Source organism: Lagopus leucura, unplaced genomic scaffold (genome assembly GCF_019238085.1).
Source record: "Lagopus leucura isolate 7727_CA_CO unplaced genomic scaffold, USGS_WTPT01 Super-Scaffold_100001, whole genome shotgun sequence".
Classification (NCBI taxonomy): Eukaryota; Metazoa; Chordata; class Aves; order Galliformes; family Phasianidae; genus Lagopus; species Lagopus leucura.
In genome coordinates, this window is record NW_024962262.1 from 10,461,609 (window position 1) to 10,481,081 (window position 19,473).

The window sequence follows — 19,473 nt, forward strand, 5'->3', positions numbered from 1 at the left end:
TACACACACAGAAGTACAGCCTTTATTATTAAAAATGCAACTTTCAGATCACATGACTACTGCACATTTTCTTCACTTCAAGGTTAAGCACTTTCCCAAGTCTCAAATCTCTTGAAGAAATTCCTTCTTTTCCTCAAAATAATTTCGAAACCACTCAATATGTTCAATCTTCTGCTTAACACTGAGGTATGGGTTTTTTGAAAGCCCACAGATGACCAGTTCCATGAAGTGGCGAATAGGTCCTTGCTTGGGAAAGTCTTTGAGGTGTTTCTCCAGAAAGATATGTTCATGAAATTCAGCATCATCATCCATCCCTACCGAAAGGGACACAAAAAGGCAGGTCATTATCATCACGTAACAGAGAATTTAACAAAATAAAAAAGGGTAAAGCTTGTAAACAGACCTTTAATCAGAAAAATTAATGGTTATTGCTAAAGAATTAAAAAGCCCATAAACAAACAACGAAGAAGTGGAAGAAACTGCAGAACTCTAACAGAAAAGTCAGCATATATCCTACTCATCTGCCATGTTACCTTCATTTTATGCCCTATAAGAATATCTGATAGTAAACCTGCTGAAGGCTCATACCAAAAATCTTCTAAAAAAAAAAAAAAAAAACTCAATACATGAAACCTTTATCGACTGTGTGAATTACATTTTAGATTCTCAACGTTTTTAACACTTGAGGAAAACAGTGACTGCCTAATTCTACACAGGATTAAGGAACACAAAGTAGTCTTGAATGAAGCAAAATCTTGAAGTATCTAATACAGAGTAGTTAAGAAATACTTGCATGTTCATTACAAGTCAGTTTTAGCACCCCTCTGCTATCAAATGGGCATGGGAATTTGTTTTTCTAATGTTTTTCAAATCTGTGGATGTATTCTGATGTAAAAACGTTGTCTGTCACAACAGCTGCTACTTGTAAGTAGTGACCAATGCACAAGACTTTGCATTCAAAAGCATTCAGCTGCACAGGAAAATGGCATAAGGGATCGTTTAGATCTCTAACCAAATACAGCTCAGATCCTATAGTAGTTTTTGTCCTCCGTCCCATGGATTTCATTTACAGTTGGTTCATATTTTAACACCACTGTACACAAGTTAGATTCAGAACATGAATTCCTATCTAAAGGAGAAAAAAAAAAGAGCTGATTTGCAGTTCCTAAATCTGAGATAAATTGTTTGCCAACATGAAATCAGCAATATTTAAAAACGAGCCATCTCAGTCCTAGGCTTCGTCCCATGTTACAGCTTCTTCAATTTCATATACATAATACAGGGACAGTGAACACTCTCAGCCAGTATGTCATATTTGTTGAGTTTGTATTCTTTCCTTCCTATGTTAGGTAATGCAAAGCCTGAAGGAGATGGGAGATGCATCTATTTTTCCCTACGCATTTTTCCAAGAAATGTGTGCAGGGTCTATCAGTGCCAGCTACTTATCTCCCTTGTCTCTGAAATAGAAAGCCTATTTTCTTCTTCCATAAGCTCTCCTTTTCTGTTAAGTTAAAAAAGGAAAAAAAAAAAAAAGACCTCACTCACTCTGGAATGAGAATGCTTGAAAAACTACATCCACTTAGAGAAACACAGGGTTGGTATCTTACCATGCCATTTACACTGGCTTTCTCTCCCCCATGAACAAGTGGAATCTCATTGTACCTAGATGCTGACAGTTGACTTCAGAAGTTAACATCATTTCTAGATTTCATACTTCTGTTGGTCAAAAAAAATCCAAAAGAAATAAACCAATGAACCCACTACTGATAGAATCTGGACAGTGCTGCCAGGAAGTCTCGTCTTTTTGATGCTCCTCTTTTGGTGATAAAGGAAGAGAGTATGTCTATTAATAATTTCTCCAATTTTCATTTCTATCCTAAAAGAAATTAAATCATTTTTAGCCTTATGCAAAAATTCAGGCCAGGAGGAACAACTGAGTCATCTGTTTTGATCTCCCATTTGTAAAAGACAGGATGAGTGGTTTCAGGATGAAGTGCTAAGTCGAAATATCTCAGTTAGATCACATATATCAGTCCTCAAAAAAGTAAAGCATGCATCACAAGAAGAGACCAAAGCATCAGGGGCTGTGACTTCTGGCAGAAACCATGCATGATTCCTCCTCTCCCAGCAAGTCACACCTTCTGCTGCAGAGAATGATCAAGCCTGATCCTCACTCTCTCTCTAACCATCATAAGAAACCTCTTCTGAAAGAACTGGCACAGCAGGAGCCTGAAGCAGAGCATTTTCTTTATCAACCTCAAAGCAAGGTCATCTACTCTCAATATCTTATCTCCAATCTGCTGCGTACTACAAAAGCCTGGAAGAATTTCTCTAGCTAACACAATGACTCTTAAAGACGACCAGTCTACCCTTAAAGACAACATCTCAAATGTAGATGTCTATCCCTATAGTTTTGAAAGAGAGAATTTGAGCCCTTACAGTAAGTCCCTAAAAGAGATCAAAAATTAACAGAAACCTTCCCTTCAAATGGCTGCATAACATCTGTCAGCTCTCTTGGTAAACCTACCCAACACTAGGAACAGCACTACAACAGAACAACCAGAACAGGACTTTGTGTTCTTCTGCCTACAGAAGCCTTTGGAAGGAACTGGGACCTTAATTTGTTGAGTCTTCCACTAAGCCTATTGCTTATGCTGTAACAACCTCTGACATACTTGAAGCATTTGCTCCTCTGGATTGGAGTCATCAAGGTACAAATGCACAAAAATAATTTTAGGAAGTCAGAAATGGATGTCTTCCTCAACTTTCTGCTATGGCAAATCATGGAGTAGAAGTAACACTACAAGAAGAAAAGACAAGCAGATGGAGGAGTGAGAATGATGTCACCTGAGCTATACTAATGGCTTGCTAATCTGGTAAAAATTAGAGGCAGGAGAGAAGGAAAAAAAAGGTTTTCTTTTCTGCCTAGCAGTGACTTCAGCTGCATTTGAGAAGGGAAAGAACATCAAGAACATGCATGCAAGAACCAACAACAGGAAAAGGGGGTAGACTGCTACCAGCACTGCAGCAAGCCATTAAGTCTGGCCACATCTTCAGATGTCCCCATTAGGGCCAGACAAGTTTAAAAGTCACGTCCCTGCCTTGATGCCTCAAAGCAAGCACAGTGCCTCAGTAAAGCACTCAAACAAGAACACTGAAGATGCTCTGAAGCCAAGAAAAACAGTGACAAACTGTCTTCTTTATTTTCCATATTTTATTTACAACTTTAAAGGCTTCCATAATGCTAAAAGTTGAGCACACATGCTTCCTCTGTAGAAAATTTAATTACATAGATGTTTGTAAAACCACGTGCTTGTGCATAAAAGATCTCTCATTTCTTGATACAAAACAAGGCGAGGAATGACTGTTGCCAAACAGCAAAATTAACAGTGGGAACGGGCATCTTTCTTTTGAAATTGGAGTATGCTGAAATAATTGGAGTGAGGTTCTGAAGTTTTTAACTGTACTTTGACACACCTGGTCTGATTAACAGCCTGTGATAGAACTGGCAGTTTGAGAGGGCTGAATTTCCCGACCTGATATTTTAACCTGAGAGCTGATAGATTTTGGAACGCTCCACTGGAATTTTCCACACCACCAGTCATTGTAGACAAATCAATAAAGATTCTTGTTTAACTACATGTAAAGACTCTTTGTCCATCCGTCGTTGCATCCCAGACAGCACGGTTCCAGCCGCGCTGCCACAACAGAAAAACCATTGGCTGCCAAAGACACCTGGTCCACTAACAGCCCCAGACAGCAGGGTTCCAGCCACGTTACAACAACAGAAAAACCACTGGCTGTGGTGTTAATTTTGCAAAAACATGAGTAGAGTACACTTGGGATTTCTACCTGAACAGATAAATTCTGGGACCAGGGATTAAATTCTGTGAAGAAATTGTCAAAATAGGATGAGAATAAATATCAAGAAACAATGAACCAGATCATGCAATTTGCAATTCTGTAAAGGACAGCTTTTCAAAGACTCCCAGCTTCAGATACTAACCTGTTTTGCTTTCAGAATGATTTAAAAGTAATTCTGTTTGATGTCTTCAAATAAAAAAATCCACATTCAAGCTCTCCCTGAAGTTACGAATTCTATTCCTAAAGCGTATGCTTGCTTCCTGTATTTCCTCTTCCCTTAACATTCTATCCCTGTTAGCCTACCTTCACACAGAGTTTTGTTGTTGTTTGCTGCTGTTGTTTTAATAAATGGAAATAGGAGCAAATAGAAGCACAAAGATGTCAAGATAGATGCCCAGGATGAGTGAATACTGTGACTGTTTTTGCTGGGAAACTGATAGAGCTAAGGAAGCAAGTGACTGTTCAACGCCCAGCCAGTGCAGACAGGGAACTGGCAGATAGCTAGCAACTGAGCCTATGAGCCACACCAAAGAACAGTATAGGCATTATAAAACACTCAGCAGTTTCAAGAGTCTCCTTCTTCTGCTAGAAGCTTTACTTAAAAGACATTTCCTACTAAAAGATATTATGTAATAAGGCTCAAACAGCCTTACGGTGTCGAAAGCATCAGGACTGGGAGGCAGGGAGGGAGAGCATCCCTTTCTGGCAGAAGCCAACTGCCAGATCAGATCAGCCAAATCACTTGCAGGACTTCACCCAAAGAGAACCGGAATGAGTTCATCTGAAGAATCTCTCATTTGGTATAGTTGGAAAGTGACATTTGTTTGCTATCCTAATCCGAAATGCTATGTTTTAAAACAGTCCAAGTGTTACAGCACACCACAATTCTCGAAAATGATAAACACATAAATAATCAAAGGTAAAATGTACGTACCTGCTTCATTGTCAATTGGAAACTCCCACAGTATTCCTTCTTTTGTCCACTGGATCATCTCTTCAAAACCATTCCGGGGAGGCTGCTCAGTTACTGCTGCAATCTCCTTCGCAAATTCCAGATCCCAAATTGTTGGTGAAGATACTAAATAAGAAATAGATACTAAATAAGAATTTTTTAATATAAGATCTATCAGTATGGCAGATTTCTCCTTGGCTAAAACTATATACATATATATCCTTCAACACTGACCTTTACAGAGACTAGTACTTGAGTTGTGCAAGCTTTTCTATCTTAGATGCCATCATCATCTTTCTTCAGTGAGAATCCTCTGCTGAAATGAAAATTCACTCTACGATCAAATATCCACTGAAAACAAATCTGAACTTTCAGAGGTCAGTTTATTTTTAAGTCTCTCACTCAGAGCATGATTTTTTCATAGTTTTTTTTTCCTCCCTTTTTGTCTTTCACAAATTGTACACATGACAAACTTTGAACTTGGCTGGTACACTATACTAAAGCAATTTTGCTTACTAAAGGAGTTGTCAGGCACTTTACAACTGTACTCTCCTTCAAGGGGCAACTCTTATTTACAAACTGTAGCAAACCCTCTCCTGATCCTCTTAAGAGACCTGATTTTTTGCCTCTTGGGCTTGAGAAATCCTGGTCCTCTATTCTTCTCCCAAAGTCCAGCAGTTCCTTTAGGGATGCATTTATCCTGATGTTTACAAATTTGAATTTATTTATGTTTTAAATCCAAGTGCACTCATACAGCAGGAGCTACTCTCAATGAGTTCCTGCCCCTCTGCCCCAGGAGAATCAGTCATGAGCCCAGACTGAACCACATCACTGAAATGAAGGGAAAATGAAGGAAGCAAGCTGTTAACCTTCATGAACTGGTTCTTCCTCCTGTGGTTATCAATTCACCCTGAACTTCCTGGGACAGAAATTCTGGTGTGAATTCAAATGTTACACTTGATGTAGATCATGGTCAACCAGCTACTATATTACTACTCATAATTTTGAAACTAAGATACAATTTAATCTTTGGCTCAGTGACTTACAATTCGAATTTAAAAGAGTCTCCCCCACCTTTTTAGGAAATAAAAGTGCAAACAGCATTTTATTCTGTGATTTACATGCTGAAAAGTGTTTTCATTTTTGCATTAAATCAGAAGATACTTTTTCAAATTTTATCTGCTAATTTTCCTGCTAAGAACGATATTCCCCAGCTGCCTACCTTGATTTGAGGGCTAGAGGTAGTAAGAAGCAGATAAAAGACAACAAAGAAAAACAGTGCTGTAAGCATTATCCACATCTTAAAGAAGACCTTCTAATTATGTGCTAACACATCTTCTAATAGAATAGAAGTCATATTTTCATGCTTACAATAAAGATTATGTATTTTCACCTCTGTGCAACTGTAAATAATGCTTATATTCTATGCTCTGATTTTTTTTTTCCCAATTTACTTTAAAGTTGATGGTTGCGTTTCAAAATAAATACTCAATACTTAACACAGAACTTGCTTCTCTGTCACCTATAAATAATATTTTAACTCATGATCTCCACCAGCATGAGCCAAGAAAGTGAAAATGCAAGCCAATGGAACAAGGTATCAAGTAGCACCTTGGTATTTCCTAAGGCTTAGACTTTTAATTTTTGATTTATGATCATTAAGCTTAGTCAGTAAACCATTTCACAAGCCTTCTCTCTTAGAAGATATTATAGATTTTCTCAAGGCAACCTGGAATCAAAGAAGAAAATGCCATCTAAGCTGAAAGAACCTTATTTCTTTGTATCTGATACAAATGTGGTAACGTCCACTTGCTGTCTTACACCACTTTTGGCAAAACTTATGCATCCTAATTTCATATTTGGTGTGACTACCATTTTTGCCACCACATCTCTTCTGTGCCATCCAAGAAATACGTAACTAAAAGCTGATTGTTTCACCTGAAGTAAGTGTTGCAACTCAAACATTCAACAAAACTTGAACATCCTTTTGGTGAAGATAGCTTAACCAAACAAAACAAAAAAAAACCATCTTGCAGCATGCACTGTGGCTTCACACAAAAAACTGATGGACTTTGAAGTCAACTGCCTTAAAAATAGCAAATTCAATTCTATTTTAAAAAGCAACTTTCATAATTCAACATAGAAATAGCTGCATTCAGAAAGCTCACAGTTGCATGAATCTATGCAAAGATCACTGTCTGACATTTGACTGGAGAAAATAAACTCACTATTTTATCCCTGGAGTTTCAAGTGTTAAACAACAACAACAAAAAAATAGAAAACTACTACTAGTCTTGAAACAAAAAGAAATCAGTACCATTTTCTAAGATGCCAGAGAGGAATTATCTTTCTTCTATGAATGCTACCTTTATGTACAGTTTTAAGTCATTACACTGCAATAACCCATTTTTCCAAAGCAGCTCAGGAGAGTTTAGTGATATCAGTACACTAAGGATTAGTGCTAGGAATGGAGTTTCACTGTTCAGAAAGCAAAAGCAAGTGAGACTACTTTAAATGACCTGCCCATATTCACACACCCTCAGTCTGTAGTAAAGCTAAGTCATAATTCAATACTAGTCTTCTTGTGTGAAATTCATCCTGTTTACATTGAAACTGAGGCTCTTCCTGCAGAACTGTGCCCTTCAGTGAATACAAAGGTCGATCATATCTGATCATATCCATTCCTCCACTTTTTGAGTTTAACTTGGTGTGTATTTTAAGTGTACACACATGAAGAATGAGCTACAGCAGGTAAAGCAAAGCATCTGTCAGGCACTACAGGATCTTTCAACACAAAGCAGCAGATGAAAGAAGCCCCCAGAGGAACAAAACATTCTGTATAAACTATAAGACTATAGTTTGTTTCCACTGTGCTCTGGCCTAGCTATCTGTAGAGCAAACTTTGTGCTCTGAGATCACAGCTTTGAGTTTCTGTGTCATTAAATGAATGCAAGGCATCTTTGAAATAAACAAATCCACCAGCAGAACCCACAAAACCATTCTCCAAAGTGGTTTAATACTGTCAAAAGGAGCCCAATCTAGTGACAAAAAGTCAGTTTTAGCCATCAAATCATAGAACCACAGAATGGTTTGGGTTAGAAGGGACTCTGAGTTCACGTTCCAACTCCCCTACCAAAGGCCACCAACCTCCAGATCTGGTACTAAACTCTGGAGGTCTGGTACTAAACCAGGCTGCCCAAGCTCGTAACAGGCCTTTCCAACTAGTACAGAAAATACTAACCCATGATACAGCGTGCTAAAAAGTAGAGTAATGTTAAAATTATTATTTCTCTTTTTACAGATCCAAAAGCAGGAAGTGAACAGGTCAGAGTCTCCTTCACAACACTGAATCCTTGATATTCTAAAAATTCACAACTTGGCTCTACTGGGTGCTTTTTTTTTTTTTAAATCACTGAATTTCCACTAACCTGTTTTCAGCGCATTTTCCGTTTCTGGAGAAGCCTTGGTGAATATATTAAGCCTTTTTCCTGCTTTAAGACTTCTATAAACAAAAAAGAAAAGTGATATTCGGTATTTCACAACACTTCACAATATTGCCAGATAAAAAAAATGTAAAAGCACAAAATATTCTCATGAACTAACAGATCTCTGGAGAAAAAAAATGAGATAGTGACTCTCACGAAATCCTCAGGCTTTTAACAGAGTGTTTATGACTGAATTATTACTCTGTAACAGAGCTTCCCAAAACACTTCGGCGTAAAAGAATGAGCATAAATCAAATATTATATTTGCAATCATTTTTTACTGAAATATTTAGGAATTGAATGCAGTTCAACAGTATCAAACTACAGCACTCAGTAACTTCACAAAGTTGTAACTAAAAAGAGAATTTGGTGATTGTTTTTTTTTTAATGTAAATATTATTACACAATTTGAGAAGAGAAAAGGCAACAGTTTAATCAAACAATTCTTGCTTTCTGACATAAATATCCTTTTTGGAAGATCACACAGCCACCTCCTGTGCCATATGGCAAACATATAAAGCATATCTGTATGATATATTTTAAACAGCATCACCCTGGTGCTCTCCCTTCTGAGTATGAAAATATTTTATTCTATTTTTAAACAGGCAAGAGCCTATGCTAAAAAAAATATATAAATTCCAAGAGCTCAATGACTAATCCAAGTAAATTTTCATATAAACAGAAACTAAGGAAAACCAATGCCTTTACTGTAGAATACACTGAAACTTAGGACAAATGATTCTTTTAATCATGCAGTTGTCCTTGGTTTTGTAGGCTCCCACTGAGATCTAACAGTTCCCACATAACGTTAATACATATCCACAGCTGCCCTGGCAACATCTGCTTTTCTTGACCTTAGAATTTCACCTCTTTGGTTTTACTGCAGATTTCTAATGCCAACAACTACTTCTGCAAACCTGCTCTTGTCATATCACATTTTACTGATGTAACTACCCTGGATCCACTTCAGCACGGAGCAATCTAATTACAAACCCTTAAAAGAATGTTGATTTAGGATTATATTTTCCTACCTGTGTGTTAAGTCCCCAAAACATTGGCTGAAGATAGAAGAATGACTTGGAAGAACAAGATGACTAGTTCAAATTACTAGTTCAAATTACTACAAAGCAAATCAGCCATGTCACTGAAATCTCCTAACCCAGTAAGTCTATTCTCCCTAATCCATTCTTTGCATATTATCAAACAATAAGTACACCTGTTAGACATTCAGGGATGCAGAAGGAAACCTACAACTGAAACTGGAGACAGTTACAGATATGTTAAAAATTATTTCAAGGTATTGTTCCTCAAGTTTTAAAGCACGTAAAATTTCATCACACAAAGAAAGCGAGAAGGGCTTCTCACAACCCTGCCGAGAAGGACCTGGGGTTCCTGATGGATGAAAAAACGAACATGAGCCAGCAGTGAGCTCTTGCAGCTTGGAAAGCAAATGGTATCCTGGGCTCCATCAGAAGAGGGGTGGCCAGCAGGGACGGGGAGGCGATTGTCCCCCTCTACTCTGCCCTCATGAGGTCCCATCTGGAGTACTGTGTCCAGGTCTGGGCACCCAATACAAGAAAGACAGGGAGCTGTTGGAGAGGGTCCAGAGGAGGGCCCAAGATGATCAGAGGGTTGGAGCACCTCCCCTGCAAAGACAGGCTGAGGGAGCTGAGCTTTGTTCAGTCTGCAGAAGAGAAGGCTGCAGGGTGACCTCATTGCAGCCTGCCAGTACTTAAAAAGGATCCTACAAACAGGAGGGGAGTCAACTCTTAACAAAGGTAGATAATAGCAGGATGAGGGGAAATGGTTTTAAGTTGAGGGAGGGAAGATTTAGGTTGGAATCAGAGGGAAATTTTTTTTTACAGAGTGGTGAGGTGCTGGAACAGGCTGCCCAGAGAGGTTGTGGATGCCCCATCCCTGGAGGTGTTCCAGGCCAGGTTGGATGGGGCCCTGGGCAGCCTGGAGGTTGGGTGGCCCTGCATGTGGCATGGGGATTGGATGATCCTTTAGGTCCCTCCCAACCTGGGCTGTTCTGTGTGATTCTGTGATACCATAAGTTTAGTAAACATTCTTCAAATTTGCTTTACTTTGCCATATATTAATAAATAAAAAAAATGCACACCATGTAAGCACGTAATAGCTCAGGTTTTTGGTATATTCTTATAGCTCACATTATTTCCATTCTTAAACTTTGAAAAACTTCTAATCCAACACCTTAAGACAAGTATTCCATCCAATTACCTAAGAATCATAGCCTAATAACAAAATCACTATCATCTGACTACCAACTCATCCGATAATTACCCCCAGATTAAAGATATCTTTTAAGCTATTATTCAGCAAGCGATAACGAAGGCTGTTACCTCACTCTGTAGGCTGACAGCTCGTAGCTGAATGAAAATTCCAAGAGAAAAACAGCAGAGCTGTGAAGGGCTTGGTCTAGAACCTCATTCCACTTCTCTTCAGCTCCCAGCACAAGAACTCTTGCACTTTTACATGCTTTTTATCAAGAAAGGCAAACACTGCTTGCCGGTCTTAAAACAAGTCCCAAGAGATAATTCCCTAACCTTAATGGCTTGGCATCTCAAGAAAAAAGAAGTTACATAGGAACATTTCAACTAGCAGGCCAAGTTATTCTAATGACTGGCTATAGAATCTTCTCTGAGGTTTTTGCATTATCTACATGGCTCAGTGCTTACGTTCCACTTTGTTCCTTGTGGAAGTCAGAACTCTGTTTACAAAATACTCAAATAGACGTCTCAGCCAAAGCGGGCAGAACAATGTACACCTTCAGCTACAACTTTATGCTCATGTTGTTCTTAGTTCTCCACATTTTTTCTCCAGCATTATCCACCTTTGCTCCCTTCCAATACCTGAAAGGTGCTTACAGCGAGAGTGGGGCTGGTCTGTTTTCGAGGGGAAATGGCCTCAAGTTGTGCCAGGGTAAGCTTAGGTTGGATATCAGGAAACACTTCTTCACAGAAAGGGCTGTTAAGCACTGGAATAGGCTGCCCAGGGAAGTGGTTGAGTCACCATCCCTGGATGTGTTTAAAAACCATTTGGATGTGGTGCTCAGGGACATGATTTAGCAGAGGGTTGTTAGAGTTAGGGTAGGATGGTCAGGTTGTGGTTGGACTCAATGATCTTTAAGGTCTTTTCCAACCTGAGTGATTCCATGATTCTATGATTCTAAACACAAATGAATTCCTCAACTTCCAGATCTCCAAGAAAGTGAGGTTAATTTGCAAGGCTATGACTAAAGAAGTTAATCTTACTAAAAACAGAACTGCCACAGAAAGAATATGCTGAAAAGAAATGCAATCATGAGTTACGATGGGAAAATAAAAAGAATGCAGGCACGGACTGAGAGATAGACTGGCCAGGTAAAAGAGCAGCAAGAGCTTACAGAGTAACCTGAAATCATCATGTAAATTGAGAAGTTCACTCTATAGACAATTACCATGGGCAATAAAGAAATTATCCACAGAATGACTTGCCAGTTGCAACGTGGTAGTAAACACTGAAAACAAACAAAACAACAGCAACAAAAAAAACCCACACTCTAAAAAAAAAAAAAAACTTTAAAACACAAACAGCTCATATCCAATCCGAACCTTCCTTCCTTGAGCTTAAAACCACTCCCCGTTGTCCTATCATTGTCCACCTGAGTAAAAAGTTGATTCCCCTATGTTACCCATTAGTAATTTTTCACACGTTCCTCCTCTGAGAGATGGAAAGTAACACTACAAAAGTACCTTCCGGAGTCAAAGGAGAGAGATCTTCCAAGCTTGATTCTTTGACCATCTTCATCCATCTCCAAGGAGATGCGACTGGATATCCTCACACCTCTCTGAGCTGGGGATTGCCTCTTAACTGCCATTTCCGAAATAACATTGCTGAAATTAAAAATGTAAACATAGAAACCTCAACAAACTGACAGGGAAAAGAAGCTTATCACATTTATTAAGCAGAAAGTCTACTCTCCATTGGTTTAAAAGTCTCTGTTAAGACAGAATTAATACATTCCTCACAAAATGCACCTATTTTTAAGTCATCCTAATATCGAGCATTACTTTTTAAACCATCTACATATAGAATGTAAGAACTGAAAGCGGTATTTTAGCCTACAATTAATACTTTCTTTGAAATTATCTCATTTCCAACTACAAGAAAACTACCATTTCATAATCTGCATATCTGTTTTCACAGAGTGTACTAGGTACATTTTGCTCAAGTACATGAGAACGTTCTCAAGATACAAGGAATCTGCTGAAGCAGGGAGGTAAAAAAAAAAACTGGAGAGGAATCAACTCTGCCCAGGGACAGAGCTGCGCTGTTACACACTGAAAGGAAGCTTGCTTTCACACATCAGCTGACATGGGTCAATCATGCCACCCTAATAAGTAGGTCACCTTTCCTGATCCACTGCAATCTGCTGCATTGCATAATCACATTACAGCACTTGCAAACCTCATCTTCCTTTGTAATCCTGCAGCCAAGATCATATACGAAGAACAAACACTCTTATCTTCGCCAGTGCAGTTTGCAGTTTATAGTGAACATAAAGGCTAAAACATACAACATATCTGCCCCTGTCAAATAAGTCCCTTAACTGCTATGCCCGTTGGTTGGGAAAGACCAAGGAGATTATTCCTCACAGCTATCCCTTTCTCCCAGCTGCTTCCAATAACGTGCAGGCAGCCAAAATTGCAGTACTCAAGTTTTAATACATAAAGCCTAAGTAAAAAAATACTGCCCATTCACTGTCCCTTGCTGGTTCTGTTACCTTAAGTTAAAAGAGATTTTATTAACAAGAAATACTTCTTGGAAATCATAAAATCTGCCACAGCAATGCAGTGGGATTTTATCTTCAGTCTTAGGTGCAGTTTTAAACATCAGACCAAGAGTAGCATAGCTCTTCAAGTACCTACTCTAAGGCATCAGGCAAAAAAGGGTTGAAATCTTCTTTTTCTTTAAGGTTAAAGTGAACTATCTCAGGTTACCTGTGTATCTCACACTACAAATTGTTCTGTGAAACGTCTAGAGGTATCAGGGGGCTAGAGACCCAACACACTTCTGAGGGTCAAGCAGATATAGTTCCTAAGGTCACACATGGCCGAGGCCAACTGCTCAGTTTGGCTGTGGTATTCCCCATGCTACAGGGGGGATGAGGCATCCTCCAAGAAGCTCTCCTCGTGACAGAGGTTGATTTAGTGGCATTTTTGCACAGTGGCTCATACTTCCTTCTGCAAAGACTATGCCACCAAACTATTTAGCACATGCAGTCAACGATCTCGTGTTTCTGATCAGAAAGTCCTAATGTCACCCCTTTGCTGGTACATGAACATTACTGGCTGCAGTGCTCATCACTCCGTAACTAATGATGCCCCTTTATTCCCTAAAAATAAATCTACAAAGATGTTTTTAATCACTGCCTATAATGAAAAACATCAGATAACAAATTCATACTCCAACCCGAGTATGTACAGTGGTTAGATATTACATGATAAAACCTCACATCCCAGCATGAGGTTAAGAATCTAAATTCCCAGTTACCTCTGCCTTCCAGAGATGAGAAGAAATTGAGCTTTTATAATCAACACAGATTCTCCATCTTTCCTGACTACCATTAATTATAACACCAAAAACAAAGACTCAGGAAGCTTAACATCTGTTTTAGCCTTAAGTTCCAATTACTTATTTTCTTTAACCAGAACAGGAGCTGAAATTTCAACTTGTATTGCCACTGGTTTTATTTTGGTACAGTGCTGTTGTAATTTCCATTGAGTGAAACTTCATTCCACACCAAGAAAAATAAATTCCTGTATCATTAATATTTTCCCCTTCTTGTGAACACGCTGTCCTCACACGTTTACACAACAAGACAACGAGACAGCTGTGTAACACTGACCTCTGGAGGTTAGGACACACACAAACCAAAAGATCCAGAAAATACACATCTCATACCCTCAAAAATCTCAATAGTCTCCCAATTTTTCCACAACTGGGCATTATGTGGTTCCTTCCAGTACCTAAACATCCTACAAACAGGATGGGAGTCAACTCTTAACAAAGGTAGATAACAGCAGGATGAGGGGGAATGGTTTTAAGTTGAGGGAGGGAAAATTTAGATTGGATGACAGGGGGAAGTTTTTTTATACAGAGTGGTGGGGTGCTGGAACAGGCTGCCCAGAGAGGTTGTGGATGCCCTGTCCCTGGAGGTGTTCAAGGCCAGGTTGGATGGGGCCCTGAGCAGCCTGGTCTGGTATTAAATGTGGAGGTTGGTGGCCCTGCCTGTGTCAGGAGGACTGGAACTTGATGATCCTTGAGGTCCCTTCCAACCCAAGAGATTCAATGGCTCTGTGACAACACTTGTGAAGGTATCTCATCTTAAGAATTGTTTTAAATAAAAGAGGAATTTTTTTTTTCTTTTTTTTCTTTTTTTTTTTTTTTTTTAATTTGTCAGTATGCTGAATGCAAAACCTTATACTTTAAAAAAAAGTTCAATGGCCCACATTTCCTTTTGATTCAGACATGATTATTTTATATTGATTTTTATTTGGGAAAAACAAAGAAACACTTTCTGATACATTAAAAGGACTCCAATGTTGTATGTGGACTGAGGCACTTTTGCAGAATGAACTCCTGCCCAAGAGGCATGAATGAAATCAACTGGACCTTTCAAATCAACGTTTTTAAAACTGACCAGATAGCTAAAAGTAACAAATGAGTCTCAAATTCCAACCACAAAAGGTTAGAATCAGTCATGATAATCAGCAAGTTACTGATCCTTCTACACAACTCATCTACTGCTGGTTTCGTACTGTTACCTAACTATAAACAGAACCTTTCGTGTTTCCATGTGGAAAAAAAGTAATTCACCAAGCTGCCATCACGAGTAGAAGAAACTGCCAACCCAAAGCATAGCAAGCTCATCATGACCTTCCTAACCAACTAAAAACGCTCTATCCACATTTTTCTAACCTTAACAATTTATCCACAGGCTCACTGAAGGATAAATGTACGATCACATCTTAACGTATCCATCAACTACACAGAACAATGCAGGAACTTTGGCTGTTGAATGCTCGTAGAATTTAAACTCTCTTTCAGCAGGAAAAAAAGAAAAAAAAAAAGAAAAGTCTCTCTGCTTAGACTACAGCTTCCTTAGACACCTTCTTTTTTCCACAGCAGTCACAGCTGGTATGTGCTTCAGGACAAGCATAGTGACTGGTGAGGACAGAGAGCCATTGTTGCCAGTAAGCAAAACAACCAAATTTAGAGTGCACGCCTCAATAAACAGGCACAGGTGCACTTGAGGTTAACCACTGCATTTATTAGCTTGGTCAGTAATAGCATGACCCTCCAACATCTTATCAGGAATTAATATTCTAATTACATTTAAATTGGTAAACTCACAGCCTAAGCCACTATTAATACATTTCTCTATCCTGCTTGTCTAAAATCCCTTGCAATAGGAATGGAATAACCCCACTGGTTATTATCAGTTTAACAAATACATTCTTTACACAAAACATTCCTCATTTATTCTTCGTAATTAGGAAACGTCTCAGCTTTTTGCAACACTGCCCAAAAAACAAGCCAAAAAAAGAGCAGAAACACACTGATTTTACTTAAAACACTCATATTTCTGATCTCATTTTGGCTCCAAAAGCCCATGGAGATAACTTCTATCAAATTCTCAAGATTGCTTTCACTCAGCCTCAGGAGAGGTCATGAAAACATCATACACACAACTTTTGGAGGTGCTTGTGTACATTACCCAAAACCAATACGTCCACCTACAACATGGACTTCAAACACTTGAAGAGAATTCCATTCTGCTCTCCACAACTAGCAATCTAGGTAGAAAATCCTGAATTCAGGCTGGAAGGAAATCTTGCCAAGTTTCTGCCCTTTCCTTCCTTTCCTTTCCTTCCCACCCTGCAAAAAGCCATCAAGATTTCATATTCCTCTTTTGCTGAAGATCCAGTTTTCTGCTTAGTTCAACATTTCACCCCGATTTAATGCCTTATTTTCTGAGCAGTTGTATGAATACAAACCGAACAGATAAAAAAGACAACAGAAAGCCTGTATTTAGCTGTCGTCCCAAAGAAGTGTAATACACACACAACCATTCAAGTTTCCAAACAAATGTTTCTCATCTGTTTGAAAGCCACACTGGAAACGGAGCAGAGCCAAGTGATGAGTTTCTTGGGTTGACTGGAAAGTTTGGAAAGGAAGGGTGGGGCTATAAATAGAGCTGCACTGGTACAGTCCAGTTCTTCAAACCTGTCATGAAAACTCACTGGTCCAGACAGAATGTCTGAAACGTCCACAAGTCCCTCCATTGTGTGAAAATTTCGGAAGCTGAAAAAAAAAAAAAAAAAACCCCACTGGCTTTGCTAACCTATCCAAGAAAATAATGATCCTGGGCAGGAAAACAATTCCGTTTCTGCAAAAACATTTTAGAACGAGGGTGCCAAAACTTAAGAGGTTTGGTATAACCAGACCAATGATATCTCCATTACTCATTAATTCCATGGATAATAGGTCCAAATTTATCTTCTAGGGCCATCTCTCTAAAAGAGAATCTAGTAACCTTCACGATGACACTGCAAAATCAGAATTTCAAGTATTATTGAAAATAACATTCAGTATACGGACCGTATGTTAATAGTTCCTCCCCTTCTCTGTTTATCTGTGGTCTCTTCATGTCTTCTAAGTTGTGCAAGTAATTCTGATTCTGCCTGTTCCTTGCTGCGTGGGAAAGAAGATGCAACGGCAGATGCAGCCTGCACCAGTTCTGGATTTAAAGGTTTGCTTCTGTAAGAGATACAACAAATAGGGAAATATATATTAAAAAAAAAAAAAAAAAGCCATAATATATTAAAACTGTCATTTCTGTATTGTCATTTTATATCTTCCCATCTCAGCGATCACAGCTGCAAATAATCCCAAAGGGGCCGTAGGTAAACAGAGGGAAGGTCTGATTTGTCTTACATTTCATTAATCTACTGCCAAATGAGACTGACAGGCTGCTCTTCTCAGCCTGGGGAAAACGGCAGCTATACCAACTGCAAAGCCTGTCAGAAGTGAAACGCTGATGACCACAAGCAGCACTGACCTGCAGTGGAGGGGTTATTGTGGAGGGGTTCCACGCACAAAATCATGATGCTGTCCTTATTTTGTTCTTCCTTTTTCCTCATCACATTTTATCTAAACAATATTTCCTTCCTCCCATTAAAGAAACTTTCCACAGACAAATTCTAGTGCTTTCAAGAGCCTCAGCACAGAAGAATGCAGGATATTGTAAGAAGCACACATCTTTTGTCCAGATTCTCTCATGTGATTTACTGAAAACCACATTCATATACCACATTCTCTTACAAGATTCTTTTCCATATTTGGTAACAGCATTTGACACTTTATTTTGTCCTAGATAATGATAAAAAAAAAAATGGTGGGGGAAAAAAAACTGTTCCAAGTGCACACGTTATACTTTACCGCTGAACGTCTTCTGCAGTATTTTGAAATGTGCTACTTTCACTGTCCAGGCCTTCCTGCTTGTTAGTGGCTTGCTTTTTGATCTCCTGTTCTTTTAATTCTTGAAATTTCCTCTTGGTGGTCACTTCTACTTTCATATCACCAATAATTTTTAGCAATTTTTGCTTTGGTGTTTCTGCTGCACCCTCCTTTGATGCCGCTTTGGTGGTGCTGTCTGTGGAAGCAGTAGATTCATCTTTTGTAGTAGAGAGCACACTACTAGTGCTGAAGAGTCTGCTAAATAACACAGAAAATTGAGGAAAAAAAAAATGGAAGTTATTAATACACTCCAAGGCTGAAAAAACAAAAAACCAAAACCATTACTTACAACTGTCTAGGCTTAACTGTGTGCAAACAAATCGTGTCTATGTTAAGTACATATGAAACATATTTTTTTGTTCTTTGAGAAAGACCAAGGCACTATTTTCAACTCTTAGCAATTTATAGTTCCTTCAGCACAAAAAGCACGTAAATGATTTTATTCCCTTCACAAGCAAACTGTGCTTAATCTCTGAACGAAGTGTTGAGTACCTCTACATTAGGCTGCAGACAGAGTTTGTGGTTTCTACCTTCTACTGCTGGTGTTGGCTTTATTCAGTGCTACAGATTGTGACCTTATAAACATGAATTTGAATGAATCACTTGCAGTTTTGTAAGCCTAAATTAAAATAATAATAAAATCACAGGCCTGTTAAAAAAAAGCCAGAACAAAACAAAATTTAAAAAAAGCATGCCAATTACAAAAAGCAACTCATACCTAACACCTGAATTTATTACTACTAAACTTTTATTTATTTCTGTGTTTATTACTCCTAACTCCCACCCCTCAGAAAAAGAGATTTGACAACATCAGTCTGTATATACGCTGTATTTTCACTTTGTTTTGCATCTGCAGGACTGCTAAGGTTCACGTTAAACCTAGGATCTGCAACACAGCAGCCAAGCATTTATGCAGCTGTATTAGGAAATGCGTCACAGAATCATTTGAGTTGGAAATGACCTTTAAAGGCCTCTGGTCCAACTGCCCTGCAATGAACAGGGACACCTACAGCTCCATCAGGTCCTTAGAGCCCCATCCAGCCAGACCTTGGATGCCTCCAGGGATGGTGCATCCACCACCTCTCTGGGCAACCTGTGCCACTGCCTCACCACCCTTATTGTAAAAAACCTCTTCGTTCCATCTGATCTAAATGTCCCCTCCTTTAGTTTGAAACCATTCCCCCTTATCCTGTCACAGCATACCCTGCTAAAGTGTCTGTCCCCTTCCTTTTTACAGCCCCCTTTAGATACTGAAAGGCTGCTCTCAGGTCACCTCGCAGCCTTCTCTTCTCCATGCTGAACAGCCCCAGCTCTCTCAGCCTGTCCTGGTAGGAGAGGTGTTCCATCCCTGGGATCATTTTTGTGGCCCTCCCCTGGAACACACTCCAACAGGTCCACGTCTCTCCTGTACCGAGGTCTCCATTCCATTACTACTTCACTCTGCACTTAGTAAATTACTCACAACAAACGATTAACGTTAAACCTTAAACGCTGATAGGAACAGGAAGATTCTCACAAAGCTTCAGAGCCGCATTACAGGACAACAGGTTCCCTGCTGTTTTACACGGGGCTGCTCCCACAGATCTT

General features: G+C 39.1%; 1 protein-coding gene across 1 annotated transcript in view; it reads right to left on the reverse strand.

Moving 5' to 3' along the window:
• MRPS31 (mitochondrial ribosomal protein S31) overlaps nucleotides 1-19,473 on the reverse strand; it is a 25,325-nt gene continuing 5,852 nt past the window's right edge. Inside the window, exons 4-9 of the mRNA XM_042868549.1 lie at nucleotides 17,809-18,084; nucleotides 16,969-17,127; nucleotides 12,057-12,197; nucleotides 8,245-8,318; nucleotides 4,799-4,942; nucleotides 1-314 (exon numbers count right to left, since the gene is read on the reverse strand). Coding sequence (XP_042724483.1) covers nucleotides 103-314; nucleotides 4,799-4,942; nucleotides 8,245-8,318; nucleotides 12,057-12,197; nucleotides 16,969-17,127; nucleotides 17,809-18,084 — 1,006 coding nt within the window. The 3' untranslated portion in view covers nucleotides 1-102. The remainder of the gene's footprint in view (nucleotides 315-4,798; nucleotides 4,943-8,244; nucleotides 8,319-12,056; nucleotides 12,198-16,968; nucleotides 17,128-17,808; nucleotides 18,085-19,473) is intronic.